The 15,697-nt window shown below is 52.6% G+C and overlaps 1 protein-coding gene across 1 annotated transcript; it reads right to left on the bottom strand.

The window, feature by feature from the left end:
• Nucleotides 1-11,881: 11,881 nt before the first annotated feature.
• Nucleotides 11,882-13,630, bottom strand: LOC100284742 (nematode-resistance protein). The gene has a single exon (NM_001157637.2). It carries the CDS (start codon nt 13,529-13,531, stop codon nt 12,125-12,127), a length of 1,407 nt encoding a protein of 468 aa, NP_001151109.2. The 5' UTR covers nt 13,532-13,630; the 3' UTR covers nt 11,882-12,124.
• Between the last annotated feature and the right edge of the window lie 2,067 nt (nt 13,631-15,697).

The raw sequence follows: 15,697 nt of genomic DNA, 5'->3' as shown, positions 1-15,697 counted from the left end.
GGGACGGAGTTCAAGAACTCTCAAATCGAAGGCTTCCTTGAGGAGGAGGGCATCAAGCATGAGTTCTCCTCTCCCTACACTCCACAACAAAATGGTGTAGTGGAGAGGAAGAACCGAACTCTGTTGGACATGGCAAGAACCATGCTTGATGAGTACAAGACACCGGACCGGTTTTGGGCTGAAGCGGTTAACACCGCCTGCTACGCTATCAACCGGTTATATCTTCACCGAATCCTCAAGAAGACATCCTATGAACTCCTAACCGGTAAAAAGCCAAATATTTCATATTTTAGAGTTTTTGGTAGCAAATGCTTTATTCTTGTTAAGAGAGGTAGAAAATCTAAATTTGCTCCTAAAACTGTAGAAGGCTTTTTACTAGGATATGATTCAAACACAAGGGCATATAGAGTCTTTAACAAGTCCTCAGGACTAGTTGAAGTTTCTTGTGACGTTGTGTTTGATGAAACTAACGGCTCTCAAGTAGAGCAAGTTGATCTTGATGAGATAGGTGAAGAACAGGCACCATGCATAGCGCTAAGGAACATGTCCATTGGGGATGTGTGTCCTAAGGAATCCGAAGAGCCTCCACATGCACAAGATCAACCATCCTCCTCCACTCTAGCATCTCCACCGACTCAAAATGAGGATGAAGCTCAAGTTGATGAAGTAGAAGATCAAGCAAATGAGCCGCCTCAAGATGACGACAATGATCAAGGGGGAGATGCAAATGATCAAGACAAGGAGGATGAAGAGCAAAGACCGCCACACCCAAGAGTCCACCAAGCAATCCAACGAGATCACCCCGTCGACACCATCCTCGGCGACATTCATAAGGGGGTAACTACTAGATCTCGCATTGCACATTTTTGTGAACATTATTCGTTTGTTTCCTCTATTGAGCCACACAGGGTAGAGGAAGCACTACAAGATTCGGATTGGGTGGTGGCAATGCAAGAGGAGCTCAACAACTTCACTAGAAATGAGGTATGGCATTTAGTTCCACGTCCTAACCAAAATGTTGTAGGAACCAAATGGGTCTTCCGCAACAAGCAAGATGAGCATGGTGTGGTGACAAGGAACAAAGCTCGACTTGTGGCCAAGGGATACTCCCAAGTCGAAGGTTTGGATTTCGGTGAAACCTATGCACCCGTAGCTAGGCTTGAGTCAATTCGCATATTATTAGCCTATGCTACTTACCATGGCTTTAAGCTTTATCAAATGGACGTGAAAAGTGCCTTCCTCAATGGACCAATCAAGGAAGAGGTCTATGTTGAGCAACCTCCCGGCTTTGAAGACAGTGAGTATCCTAACCATGTCTATAAGCTCTCTAAGGCGCTTTATGGGCTCAAGCAAGCCCCAAGAGCATGGTATGAATGCCTTAGAGATTTTCTTATTGCAAATGGCTTCAAAGTCGGAAAAGCCGATCCTACACTCTTTACTAAAACCCTTGAAAATGACTTGTTTGTATGCCAAATTTATGTTGATGATATTATATTTGGGTCTACTAACGAGTCTACATGTGAAGAGTTTAGTAGGATTATGACACAGAAATTTGAGATGTCTATGATGGGGGAGTTGAAGTATTTCTTAGGATTCCAAGTAAAGCAACTCCAAGAAGGCACCTTCATTAGCCAAACGAAGTACACTCAAGACATCCTAAGCAAGTTTGGAATGAAGGATGCCAAGCCCATCAAGACACCCATGGGAACCAATGGACATCTCGACCTCGACACAGGAGGTAAGTCCGTGGATCAAAAGGTATACCGGTCGATGATTGGTTCATTGCTTTATTTATGTGCATCTCGACCGGACATTATGCTTTCCGTTTGCATGTGTGCAAGATTCCAATCCGACCCTAAGGAATCCCACCTTACGGCCGTAAAACGAATCTTGAGATACTTGGCTTATACACCTAAGTTTGGGCTTTGGTACCCTCGGGGATCCACATTTGATTTGATTGGTTATTCGGATGCCGATTGGGCGGGGTGTAAGATTAACAGGAAGAGCACATCAGGGACTTGCCAGTTCTTGGGGAGATCCTTGGTGTCTTGGGCTTCAAAGAAGCAAAATTCGGTCGCTCTTTCAACCGCCGAAGCCGAGTACATTGCCGCAGGCCATTGTTGCGCGCAACTACTTTGGATGAGGCAAACCCTGCGGGACTACGGTTACAAATTAACCAAAGTCCCTTTGCTATGTGATAATGAGAGTGCAATTAAAATGGCTGACAATCCCGTCGAGCATAGCCGCACTAAGCACATAGCCATTCGGTATCATTTTCTTAGGGATCACCAACAAAAGGGAGATATCGAGATTGCATACATTAATACTAAAAATCAATTAGCCGATATCTTTACCAAGCCTCTTGACGAACAAACTTTTACCAAACTTAGGCATGAGCTCAATATTCTTGATTCTAGGAATTTCTTTTGCTAACTTGCACACATAGCTCACAAGTATACCTTTGATCATATCTCTTTTGTATATACTATGACTAATGTGTTTTCAAGAGTATTTCAAACCAAGTCATAGGTATATTGAAAGGGAATTGGAGTCTTCGGCGAAGACAAAGGCTTCCACTCCGTAACTCATACTTCGCCATCACTCCAAGCAACTCTCTATTCTTTGGGGAGAAATAAGCATCAAAGAAAAGGACTTCGTCTTTGGGAGAGAGTAAGAGCCCAATGCTAAAGGACCGGACTTCGCCTTTGGTATAATCTTAACTCATTTATTTATGACCAAAGGGGAAGATAGCACTTCGAGGGCTCTAATGATTCCGTTTTTGGCGATTCATGCCAAAAAGGGGGAGAAATGAGCCCAAAGCAAAAGGACCGCACCACCACCAATTTCAAAAACTTAGTGTTTTCCAAGAAGTATTTATCAATTGGTATCCTATTGTGTGAAAAAGGGGGAGAAAGTAGTATTTCAAAAATGATATATCAAAATCCTCTTGAACACTAAGAGGAGGATCTCCTTTAGGGGGAATTTTTGTTTAGTCAAAGGAAAAGCATTTGAAACAGGGGAGAAAGTTTCAAATCTTGAAAATGCTTTGCAAAATCCTATTCATTTTCCTTTGACCATTTGCAAAAGAACTTTAAAAAGGATTTACAAAAGAGTTTGCAAAAACAAAACATGTGGTGCAAGCGTGGTCCAAAATGTCATCTAAGAAACAATCCATGCATATCTTATAAGTACTTATATTGGCTCAATTCCAAGCAACCTTTACACTTACATTATGCAAACTAGTTCAATTATGCACTTCTATATTTGCTTTGGTTTGTGTTGGCATCAATCACCAAAAAGGGGGAGATTGAAAGGGAATTAGGCTTACACCTAGTTCCTATATAATTTTGGTGGTTGAATTGCCCAACACAAATCTTTGGACTAACTAGTTTGCCCAAGTGTATAGATTATACAGGTGTAAAAGGTTCACACTCAGCCAATAAAAAGACCAAGTTTTGGATTCAACAAAGGAACAAAGGGGCAACCGAAGGCACCCCTGGTCTGGCGCACCGGACTGTCCGGTGTGCCACCGGACATGTCCGGTGCACCAAGGGGACTCAGACTCAAACTCGCCACCTTCGGGAATTTCCAGAGGCGACTCGGCTATAATTCACCGGACTGTCCGGTGTACACCGGACAGTGTCCGGTGCGCCAAGGGAGGTCGGCCTCAGGAACTCGCCAGCTTCGGGAAACTCCAATGGCTAGTCCACTATAATTCACCGGACTGTCCGGTGTACACCGGACTGTCCGGTGTGACTCCGGAGCAACGGCTATCTCGGCGCCAACGGCTACCTGCTACGCAATAAATGCGCGCGCAGCGCGCGCAGATGGCAGGCGCGCCCATACTGGCACACCGGACAGCAAACAGTACCTGTCCGGTGTGCACCGGACACCCAGGCGGGCCCACAAGTCAGAAGCTCCAACGGTCAGAATCCAACGGCAGTGATGACGTGGCAGGAGGCACCGGACTGTCCGGTGTGCACCGGACTGTCCGGTGCGCCATCGAGCAGACAGCCCTGCCAACGGTCAAATTTGGTGGTTGGGGCTATAAATACCCCAACCACCCCACCATTCATTGCATCCAAGTTTTCCAGCTTCCAACCACTATACAAGAGCTAGCATTCATTGCAAAGCACACCAAAAGAGATCAAATCCTCTCCCAACTCCACACAAAGCATTAGTGTTCATTTGAGCTCTTGCGCTTGGATCGCTTCTTTTCTTTCTTGATTCTTTCTTGTGATCAAACACTCACTTGTAATTGAGGCAAGAGGCACCAATTGTGTGGTGGCCCTTGCGGGAAGTTTGATTCCCAAGTGATTTGAGAAGAGAAGCTCACTCGGTCCGAGGGACCGATTGAGAGAGGGAAGGGTTGAAAGAGACCCGGCCTTTGTGGCCTCCTCAACGGGGAGTAGGTTTGCAAGAACCGAACCTCGGTAAAACAAATCCGCGTGTCACACTCTTCATTTGCTTGCGATTTGTTTTGCTCCCTCTCTCGCGGACTCATTTATATTTCTAACGCTAACCCGGCTTGTAGTTGTGATTATTTTTGAGAATTTCAGTTTCGCCCTATTCACCCCCCCCTCTAGGCGACTTTCACTGGCGCCGCCACCTTTACCGAGCAGACCTCCTGACGCTCATGCTTGCGGTGCCGAGCCGAGGCGTTCGCCACTTGCCCACCGTAGATCATGAAGCAGTCGTGGACCTCGGGGAACTCCCCTGCCTTGTGATCTTCATTCTTATCATCGTTGTGGGCCCTGCCACCTTCCGTAGGTGGCCCGGCCTTGTGAAAGTGGCGCCGAAGCATGGCGCACTCCTTAAGGGTGTGCTTGACGGGCCCCTGATGATAGGGGCACGGCTCCTTGAGCATCTTGTCGAAGAGATTGGCGCCTCCAGGAGGTTTCCAAGGGTTCTTGTACTCAGCGGCGGCGACAAGGTCCGCGTCGGCGGCATCGCGTTTCGCTTGCGACTTCTTCTTGCCCTTCTTCTTGGTGCCGCGCTGAGTGGACGCCTCGGGGGCGTCTTCCGGCTGGCGGCCCTGGGGCTGCTTGTCCTTCCAGAAGATGGCCTCAATCGCCTCCTGGCCAGAGGCGAACTTGGTGGCGATGTCCATCAGCTCGCTCGCCCTGGTGGGGGTCTTGCGACCCAGCTTGCTCACCAGGTCGCGGCAGGTGGTGCCGGCGAGGAACGCGCCGATGACATCCGAGTCGGTGACGTTGGGCAGCTCGATGCGCTGCTTCGAGAATCGCCGAATGTAGTCCCGGAGAGACTCTCCCGGCTGCTGGCGGTAGCTTCGGAGATCCCAGGAGTTCCCAGGGCGCACGTACGTGCCCTGGAAGTTGCCGGCGAAGGCTTGGACCAGGTCGTCCTAGTTGGAGATCTGCCCTGGAGGCAGATGCTCCAGCCAGGCTCGAGCGGTGTCGGAGAGGAACAGGGGGAGGTTGCGGATGATGAGGTTGTCATCGTTCGTTCCACCCAGGTGGCAGGCCAGCCGGTAGTCCACGAGCCACAGTTCCAGCCTTGTCTCCCCCGAGTACTTGGTGATGGTAGTCGGGGTTCGGAACCGGGTCGGGAACGGCACCTGTCGTATGGCCCAGCTGAAAGCCTGCGGACCGGGTGGTTCGGGCGAGGGACTCCGATCCTCCCCGCTGTCGTAGCGTCCCCCACGCCTGGGGTGGTAGCCTCGGCGCACCCTCTCGTCGAGGTGGGTTCGACGGTTGCGGTGATGGTGCTCGTTGCCGAGGCGACCCGGGGCCGCAAGCGTTGTGTTGCGTGTGCGCCCGGTGTGGACCGAGGCTTCCCGCATGAATCGGGAAGTCGCGGCGCGATGCTCCAAGGGGTAGCCCTGCCTTCGGGAGGCAGAGCTTTCGGCCCGTCGGACCGCGGCATCCTCCAGGAGATTCTTGAGCTCTCCCTGGATACACCGCCCTTCGGTGGTTGATGGCTCCGGCATCGCGCGGAGAAGTATTGCCGCTGCAGCCAGGTTCTGGCCGACCCCACTAGAAGATGGTGGCGGCCTTGCCCTGACATCGTCGGCGATGCGGTGCTGGATGCCCTGGGGTAGATGACGCGCTTCTCCGGCCGGAACTTGGCCTGCCCATTCCTGCCCGATGTCCCGGCGGAACGGCTCAAGTGTTCCTGCCCCCTCGTCGAGCCTGGCCTGCATCTCGCGGATTTGCTTGAGCTGTGTGTCCTGACCCCCGCAGGGACTAGGACCACAGCTAGCTCCCGAAGGATGTCAACGCGAGGCGCAGGCCTAGGGGATCACCGTTTTCCGGTATACCAAGATGGTTGCCTTCGCCGGGACCCCCTAGATCGACGTGGAAACATTCACGACTTGGGCCGTAGTCCTCGTCGCCGAAGCTGCGGCTACCGTCGGAACAGTCAGAAAGGCAGTAGTCGCATGCGGTCATGAAGTCCCGCATGGCACTGAAGTTACCAAGTCCGGAGAAATCCCAACAAAAGTCGAGCTCGTCATCTTCCTCGGAACCCGAGGGCCCGTAGGTCGAGACGGCTGTCAGCCGGTCCCAGGGTGACTACATACCGCACCCCAGAGGGTTTGGACTCGCCTCTATGAAGGCTTCCACCGAAGCGAAGTCGCTTGGTGGGTCGAGGCTGAATCCAAAAGGCACGAGATGGGAATCGGTCGGTACCTCTTGGTCGACGGGCGGTGACGAAGTCACGTCAGGGGCAGACTGCACCATCGTCTCAGGTACGAGGGTGACGCCTAGCAAGTCCTTTGCGAGCGTGCTGGCGTCGTCCGTCTGCTTGGAGTTGGCGTGTTGCGGGGAAACGACGCTCGCCTTCATCTCAGACGCGAGGTCGATGCCCGACGTGTCCCCAGTTGGGGCGCCGGCGCCGTCGACTCGCTCGACAGCCGACGAGGTGCCGCCTCCTGCTTGGCCTTGGTTGCCCCGCCTCCTCCTCCGTCGGCGGGGGAGGCGACGGGACAAACCCGAATGTTGTTCTTCCGCCACGTGGGGAAGACGTCGTCGATTCCGCTGTCGGCGGGCGGGTTGTCGGTCGCCATTGTCGCCGTCGCACGGCGGGGGAAGGAGTATCATGTCATAGCCGCCATCGAGGGACATGAACTCAAGACTCCCGAAACGGAGCACCGTCCCGGGCTGGAAAGGTTGCTGAAGACTACCCATCTGGAGCTTGACGGGAAGCTGTTCGTCAATACGCAGCAGGCCCCTACCTGGCGCGCCAACTGTCGGCGTTTCGACCCCGGGGGGTCCCTGGACCGACGAGTAAATTATCGCCGCGTGCCCCAGCCCAGATGGGTCGGCGCGAGACGGAGCGCGAAGGGGGGAAGACCAGAGGGAGACAGGCGTAAAGGGGAAACCCGTGGCCTTCGTGTTTGTCCCGCGCCCAGGTCGGGTGCGCTTGCAGTAGGGGGTTACAAGCGTCCGCGTGGGGGAGAGCGAGAGGCTTATGCGCGCCGTCCCGTTCCCCCGCGCGGCCAACCTCTCGCACGAGTGCCCTGGGCCTTCCTTTTATAGGCGTAAGGAGAGGGCCCAGGTGTACAATAGGAGATGTAGCAGTGTGCTAACGTGTCTAGCAGAGAGGAGCTAGAGTCCTAAGTACATGCCGTCGTGGCAGTCGGAGAGGTTTTGGCACCCTGTTCATGAGATGTCGTGGCCGTCGGAGGAGCGCTGGAGCCTGGCGGAAGGACATCTGTCGGGGCTGTAGAGTCTTTGCTGACGTCTCCTTGCTTCCGTAAGGGGCCGATAGCCACCGTCGTCATGGAGCACGTGGGGCGCCATCATTACTTGTTTACCGGGGCGAGCCAGATGGGACGCCGGTCTTGTTCCCCAAAGCCTGAGCTAGCTTGGGGTAGGGTAATGATGGCCCCCTGTGATGTGGTCGGTCCGAGCCCTGGGTCGGGCGAGGCGAAGGCTCCTTCGAGGTCGAGGTCGAGTCTGTCTTCCGTGGTCGAGGTCGAGTCCGAGCCTCGGGTCGGGCGAGGCGGAGGTCGTCGTCTTCCGGGGCCGAGGCCGAGTCCGAGCCCTGGGGTCGGGCGAGGCGGAGTCCGTCGTCTTCCGGGGCCGAGGCCGAGTCCGAGCCCTGGGGTCGGGCGAGGCGGAGTTCGTCGTCTTCCGGGGCCGAGCCCGAGCCCGAGTCCGAGCCCTAGGGTCGGGCGAGGCGAAGTTCGTCGTCTTCCGGGGCTGAGCCCGAGTCCGAGCCCTAGGGTCAAGCGAGGCGGAGCTTCCTATGGCGCCCGAGACCGGACTTGGCTGCTGTCAGCCTCACTCTGTCGAGTGGCACAGCAGTCGGAGCGACGCGGGCGGCGCTATCTTCTTGTCAGGCTGGTCAGTGGAGCGGCGAAGTGACTGCGGTCACTTCGGCTCAGTCGACGGAAGGGCGCGCGTCAGGATAAGGTGTCAGGCCACCTTTGCATTAAATGCTCCTGCGATACGGTCGGTTGGCGTGGCGATCTGGTCAAGGTTGCTTCTCGGCGAAGACTGGGCCTCGGGCGAGCCGAAGGTGTGTCCGTTGCTTGAGGGGGACCTCGGGCGAGACATGAATCCTCCGGGGTCGGCTGCCCCTGCCCGAGGCTGGGCTCGGGCGAGGCGAGATCGTGTCCCTTGAGTGGACCGAGCCTTGACTTAATCGCACTCATCAGGCCTTTGCAGCTTTGTGCTGATGGGGGTTACCAGCTGAGATTAGGAGTCTTGGGGGTACCCCTAATTATGGCCCCCGACAAGCACATAAGAACTTAATCAATATGTGTTGGACATTTAATCACCAAAACATTATAGAAATGGCCCATGGGCACATTTCCCTTTCAATCTCCCCCTTTTTGGTGATTTATGCCAACACATCAAAAAGCAACAAGAGAAGTGCAACATCAATGCAAATGAAGACCAAATTCTCTTTACTCAGATTTGACATATTTGGATCATTCTTTGCCACCACTTGGTTTATTTTTGCAAACCAAATTCTTTTTCTTATCTCTAAGTCAAACTCACTTGTTTGGGCAAATCGAGAGATATTCCAAGAGTAGAATTTATCAAGTGCTAAAAACTCCACCTTTTTCCCATAATCAAAATTCTCCCCCACAAGAGACCAAATTTTACAATAAGAGTATTTTGACAAAAACAAATTTCTAGCTCTTCTATTTTTAAAAGTCACAAGTGGTTGGCTGATCTATTTGCTTTGCTTTGGCCTTAATTTCTCCCCCTTTGGCATTAAGCACTAAAACGGAATCATTTTTAGCTCTTTAACCCCATTGCCTCACCAAAAATTGTCAATTAAGAGCAAAAGTCAATGAGAGCACAAGTATGAACTTGGAATTAAATATACTAATACCGGAGTGCGATGGAAGTCTTTTAGTCGTCCAAGTTCACTTTCCCTTTCAATGCACCTTTGAGACTATATCAAGTGTACTCAACCAAACACGTTAGTCTCAAAAGGGTCAAGTTGTAGCACATCTCCCCCTAAATATGTGCATCATTTGCATACAGACGTGTGAGGTCCGGGGATGACCTGTACAACTTGGGCACCATAAATTTACAACAAATGATGTAAATGCTCAAAGTAACATGATCAAAGGCATAGACTACATGTATGCAATAGATCAATCCAAGTTACACGAATCTAGGACATTTAGCTCACTTCACAACCTGCAAAAAGTTTTCTCATCCAATGACTTGGTGAAGATATCGGCTAGCTGGTTCTTCGTGCTAATATGATCGATATCGATATCCCCTTTTGCTGGTGGTCTCTCTAGAAGTGATGCATGATGTCTATGTGTTTAGTGCGACTGTGTTCAACAGGATTATCCGCCAAACAGATTGCACTCTCATTATCACATAGGAGTGAGACTTTGCTCAGATTGTAGCCAAAGTTCCGGAGGGTCTGACTCATCCAAAGTAGTTGCGCACAACACTGTCCTACGGCAACGTACTCAGCCTCAGCGGTGGATAGGGCAACATATGTCTGTTTCTTTGAACTCCAGGACACCAGTGACCTTCATAGAAATTGGCACGTCCCTGATGTGCTCTTCCTATCAACCTTGCACTCGGCATAATCGGAGTCTGAGTATCCAATTAAGTCAAAGGTAGACCCCTTTGGATACCAGATCCCGAAGCAAGGCGTAGCCACTAAATACCTAAGAATTCGCTTAAACCTCCTTGGACGAGGTGGTATTTACCACGTCTTAGAGAACATCTGCAGTCATTGACGAGAGAAGCTCACTGAGAGCTCTTGATCCTGATCATGCCAACGATCATACATCGGATTAGAGACTTGTTTAGTGTCCGTCACTATAGAGGAGGCGGTCTTCTTTGTCAGTCATTAGTGTGGTTTTACGCTCCTGTGAAACTTAACAAGTTCGACGCTCCATAGAAGATAATTACTCTTGTTAAGGTGGATGGTGACCACATGATGCAAGGGGATGGCACGGAAACAGATTGTGAGGTGAGGCATTGGTGGACATGGTGGAAGGGAATGAGAAGGAAGAAAGAAGGAATCGCTGAGGATCTAAAAGAATTGATAATTGGCTCTATATAATATTAGTCGTAATGCTTAGTCCGAGCCTTATGCCCTTATGGATCACGACGCCACTCACTTATATAGTACTGTGTATAGGACATAAGCATGCATGCACAATAATAATAAATACTCTATATGATTAATGAGAAGATTCTAGAGTTCGTGCAACTCCTGTAAGAGATATCCACACATATATCTTAACAAGGGGTATTAGAATAAGTGGATTGACCAACTCTCTCAATTATCTTAAGTTTTTGGGTTGGACTGATTAGTGTATGCATCTCAATTCCTCTCAATCCACTCCAATCTATATAAAATGGGAATAATCGAACAGATCGAATTTGAGAGGTTGATGCGACCCTCACTATATATATGAGACGTCTAGTGCACGAGGGAGTTATGCGCACACCTCTCATCCTCGCCTTTTCAACTCTCTGCACTGCCACTTCTCTGCTCCGACGTCCCTTCGTCTGTCTGTCGTGCAACAGATCAAGGGAGAGCAGTGTCTCCAAACCAACGTCAGCGATTTGATGATATGCACGGGTGCCAGCGAATTAGATTTTTGAAAAGTGCTCGCGCACATCCGCTCGTGTTCCTCGCCATCACTCGTATAAAACATTATAAGTAAATTTGTATGTTTCTTTTTTTTTTGCAATAACACTCCTATAGCTAGATATGTTGTCGATTTTTTTTATGAATTAATTTTATTGAATTAGTCTAGATCTGTTCTGCTCTAACGATATGGCCAGTAGATTTGAGATGATGCAGGTGTCGACGAGGGAAGACTGCAGAAGAGCGACGGTGGTGATACGGATTTTTTTTTGCTACAGCCCGATTACAAAACAGAATGTTTGCAGCTCTCTCACAAGTCAAAAAAAGGAACATAGGCCATACCCGCAGCAGCAATAACATAACTAAAACGTTACCTGGTGGATCTACATGTAGGGTATATCCTCTTTTTTGTGAGGGGCTGGTTTGCAGCCGGGCTGTATCAAATTTTTTTCCCGGTGACACAGGCAAAGGGGCCTGAAGATGTGCTCGTTCCATCAGAAAAGAGCGGAGAGTCTGAAGCTACGGATACAGAAGACGGCGGTCCGCGTAACAGGCCGAGGCACGAAAAAAAGTTGAATACGAAGTTTACTGGGCCAACTTGGGCCGTGTAATGTTCTAGCGCTATAAACACAGCTGATGGTCTGTCGCCGTGAACTATTAAGAAAATAAACACCGATTATCCGTCGTCCAATTCCTCCTATTCTCAGTTCTTCTTCCTCTCGCCAATCAAGGCATCATCCGGTGTCAACATCAACATTCTGTAATTGATGAATCCATCTACCAGTGTTTACAAAAGTTCTATATATACACGGTGCCCAATTGAAACACTTGCCTAGAGTGACAAATGGCATCTAACTGAATCAATCTCTATGTAGAACACAACACAACGCAGTGCACAAGCACAACGATAATAAGACAATTTAGTGCTACATGTACTACACTAGTACAGGATCGCTATAGAAATGAATCACTCTATCACCACAAGGCCACAGCGAAATTACGATGCATGCATACATAGTATCTTCAGGCTGCAAAACTGCGCGATTCGGTCGCTATCCAGCCGCGCCATTTCGCCGTTTCAGCTTTGTATTGACGGAGCAGAGGCCCCCGCCATCTGCTGAACCCAGTAATCCGCTAGGAACGTCTTGGCGGCATCCAGGCTGGGGTAGTAGGGTGGCTCGAGGAACATCTGGGCCAATGGATCCATCCCCTCCGCCGGCACGAACAGCGCCCGGTTGCCCAACGCCTCCGCCGTGCCCATCACCGCCGCCACGAGCTGCCGGTACGCGAAGAAGAATCCTCTCACGGCCACCTCCACTGCTTGGAAGGCCTGGAGCAGCTCCACCTTGCCCGCCTCCTCGCCCTCGCCGCGCCTACGGCTGTGGTACAGCATCATGGCTGCCTCCTGCACCCGCGGGCCGCCGTTGGGGTCCACCTCGACACCGAGCACCCAGGGCACACGCTTCTTGAGGTCCCTAGTGGTGTTAGCGACGTGCAGGAGCGCCCTGGACCGGAAACAGAACGACGCGTCAGACCATGGAGCCGCTCGTACAGCGAGCTGGCCCTTGAGCCGCAGGAAGTCGTCCGGGTCCATCAGCAGGTGGAGGTCCTCGACGTCGGCGAGCAGCTTCCACACGCGCTCCAGGATCCAGCAGTCGGCAGCCGCCGCTTCCCAGTTCTTGGCTTCGATCCGTTCGTTGAGGCGGGCGAGGAGTTGCGACGCGGCGCGCAGCCACGATTCGAGTATCTGGTACATGGTGAACAGCGTCTCGTTCTCCCTGTTGAGGTACCCAGACTTGGGCTCCGGCGCTGGCTTGGGCTTGAGCGCGTGCAGCTCGTGCGGGCGCACGACGCGGTCGTACTCGAGCACGGGCTTGCCGGCGAGGTTGGGCTCGCCGAGTCCGAGCGTGAAGGCGCAGCCCTGCATCTGGCTCTCGATGGCGTACATGATCTTGGCCGCGAGCGTCTCGGACTTGTCCCACGCGGCGAGGCGCGGGAGCAGGCTGGCCTCGCTGACCTGGCACACGACCGCGGCGGCGCTCCCGGGCAGCTGCCACACCTCGGACGCGCTGCGCTCGCGCGGGAGCACGCCACCGGAGGCGCCCAGCTCGGCGAGCGGCGCGCTCCGGTCGCCCTCGCAGAGCGCGGACACCAGCCCCACCTCCCGCGCCGCGAGCGACTCCAGCCGGCGCGCGAGCTCGCGGCGGCTGGCGTACCCGCGCGGGTCGGAGAGCGCGAGGGACGCCAGGCGGAAGGTGACCTCGAGCGCCTGCAGCGCCGGCTTCACCAGGCCCTCGCTCGCCCACTCCGGGAAGCACCCGGCCTCCCACAGGCTCGACAGTTCCGGCAGCCGCAGGTACTGCTCGTACGCCTCGGCCGCGGACGCGTCCTGCACTCTCAGAATTGTGCACGACGAGGAGGATGGCGCGCACTGCTTGTCGTCCCGCCGCACCGGCGAGACCGGGGACAAATCGGGCGTTGCCATTGCAGCTCCAGCTGAAGTATCAGAGGTGTACGTTTGGGTTTTCAAATTCCTCCTACGGGACGAGACTGAAGTTGATTATCGGGTTCTTGTTTTGAGTTTAGCCTCGAGGACGATAAGGAAAAGGCGTGCTATATAGAGAGTGCTCCGCTGGCTATGCTGGGGTTCTGTTCGATCGCGGAGCCGATTAGCCGAATGCCCGCCCGAGTCCAGGTGGGCAGGAGGAGCGTTGCCTGGCGTGTAGACCTGGGACGCGGCGCGGGTTTGAAACGGCGTCCGGCAATCCGCGGGGTGGGCGAGCGCGCATGCCAGCGTGGGGGTGGGGGTGGGGTGGGGACGTGGGGTACGCTGGAAGGCAATAAATTAGGGCGGAAAGGACCATGGAAGAAATGGTTTTCGAGCTTATCCGCAGGAGCAGCTCATGATGCGTTTCTGCCGTCCGGGTATCGATGTTTTCTCGTGCTCGGCCCGCGCACGCCGCTGTATTTCACGGAAGAACGCGGCAGTCTCCATCCGGCGTCCATGCTAGCTAGGGCGGTAGTCCAAGGTTCCCCGAACACTCCAGCATTATCCTTTTCAGCATACGTATTATATACACACGAACGGTATCGACAATCCAGTATAAGGTTCCTTCGCAGCTTCAATTGTAGGTAATTCAGTTGGAACAGATGGACCATTTATTTAAAACAATTCATATTTCATGGACTATATAACTAAAGAGTTAAAAGGTTGATTTTGACCAATTTAAAAAGTGAATTTAAAATATATCTAAATGTGAAGTTAAGAGAAAAAGATTGGTTGCCACACACGCCCTCGCTGGAATGTGAGGAACCAGAGCATCACATGTGAGCACAAATAGAAAGAACATCGAGAAAAGGTGACCTAGACTATAGGGTTATGTTGGAGCCCATTTTGAGCAGGGCGGACGGTCCGGCCCTGAGGGTGGACTGTTCGCGGTCCGGACGGTCCGCGTCTGGGGAGCGGACGGTCCGCGCGTGCGCAGAGCAGTTTAAGGTTCCGAGTTTTATGCTACGGTTGTTAGCTAGATTCGCGGGATTCACTCGGAAATTTGTTTGTAACGGGTCCAGCCCTCCTCCTCTATAAATAGAGAGGTCTACGGCCGATTTGGGACAACGAATCGAACCTTCAATCAATACAATTTACATTTTATCCTAGGAGTAGTTCTAGTCTAGTTTAGGTTTAGCTATCCAATCCCCAAATTCTTCGTCTCTCTTCGACTCTACGTCGATTAGAGGAGTCTAGGTCGGCCGGCCCGAGCCTAGACACCACCTAGGATCTCTCCTCCCTGACGGGGTCCCTCCCGGGAGCGAGATCCAGGCGCCGCCGGCGACTTCCGCCGCCTCTGCGTACGCGCGGACCGTCCGGCCCCCAGGGCGCGGACCGTCCGGCCGTCAGGCAGAGAAGCCCTAACCGCGCACCAAGCCGCGGATCGTCCGGCCCCAGGCCGCGGACAGTCCACCCCTGCGCAGAGAGTACCACCGCGCCTCGCACCAGGCTGCGGACCGTCCGGCCCCACGCGCGGACCGTCCGCCCCTGTGCAGAGGGCACCGCCACGGTTCTTGTTGAGTGTTTGATGCTCCGGAAAGGCGTCAACATACTTTTTGGCGACTCCGCTGGGGAAATACATATCTAAGCTCATCAAATCGGCCCTCAATGGCCGGTTCAAGGGATAGCTCTGATATTTCTCCAAGCAACATCATAGAGCCGACTTGGGAAACCTTGCCGGCTGACGAGCAACTCCAGTTCGAGGAGCACAAGGAGCGGATGATCCAGGAGGCGAAAGCAAAGTTCTTGGCCAACTTCAAAGTGGACAGGAACAACAAGATCGTCCGACATCGGGCGACGGATCCGGCTTCGCTCCAACCCACGCCAGATATCCCCAATGTAAGTAATACCAAGGACCTGCAATCTCTTAGAAATTATGTAGAAGATCAGCGTGAACAAATGCAGAACATCATAGGGGGTATGCAAAGCGATCTTAAGGGACTAGTACGTGCATTTGATAAATCTAGTATCACAAATTTTCCTTCGCACGAGGTTGAGTTAGGAGGTAACACGCGTAACACATCGGCTACAGGTTGTCACGACCAGTCACAACCCCTTTATGGGATGCCGATGGACACATACCCTGAGCAACCGCAAATCGGC

This window comes from Zea mays, chromosome 3, assembly GCF_902167145.1.
Source record: "Zea mays cultivar B73 chromosome 3, Zm-B73-REFERENCE-NAM-5.0, whole genome shotgun sequence".
NCBI classification, from domain to species: domain Eukaryota; kingdom Viridiplantae; phylum Streptophyta; class Magnoliopsida; order Poales; family Poaceae; genus Zea; species Zea mays.
Note: the sequence above shows the minus strand (reverse complement) of the source record. Positions and strands in the feature narration are given on the sequence as shown.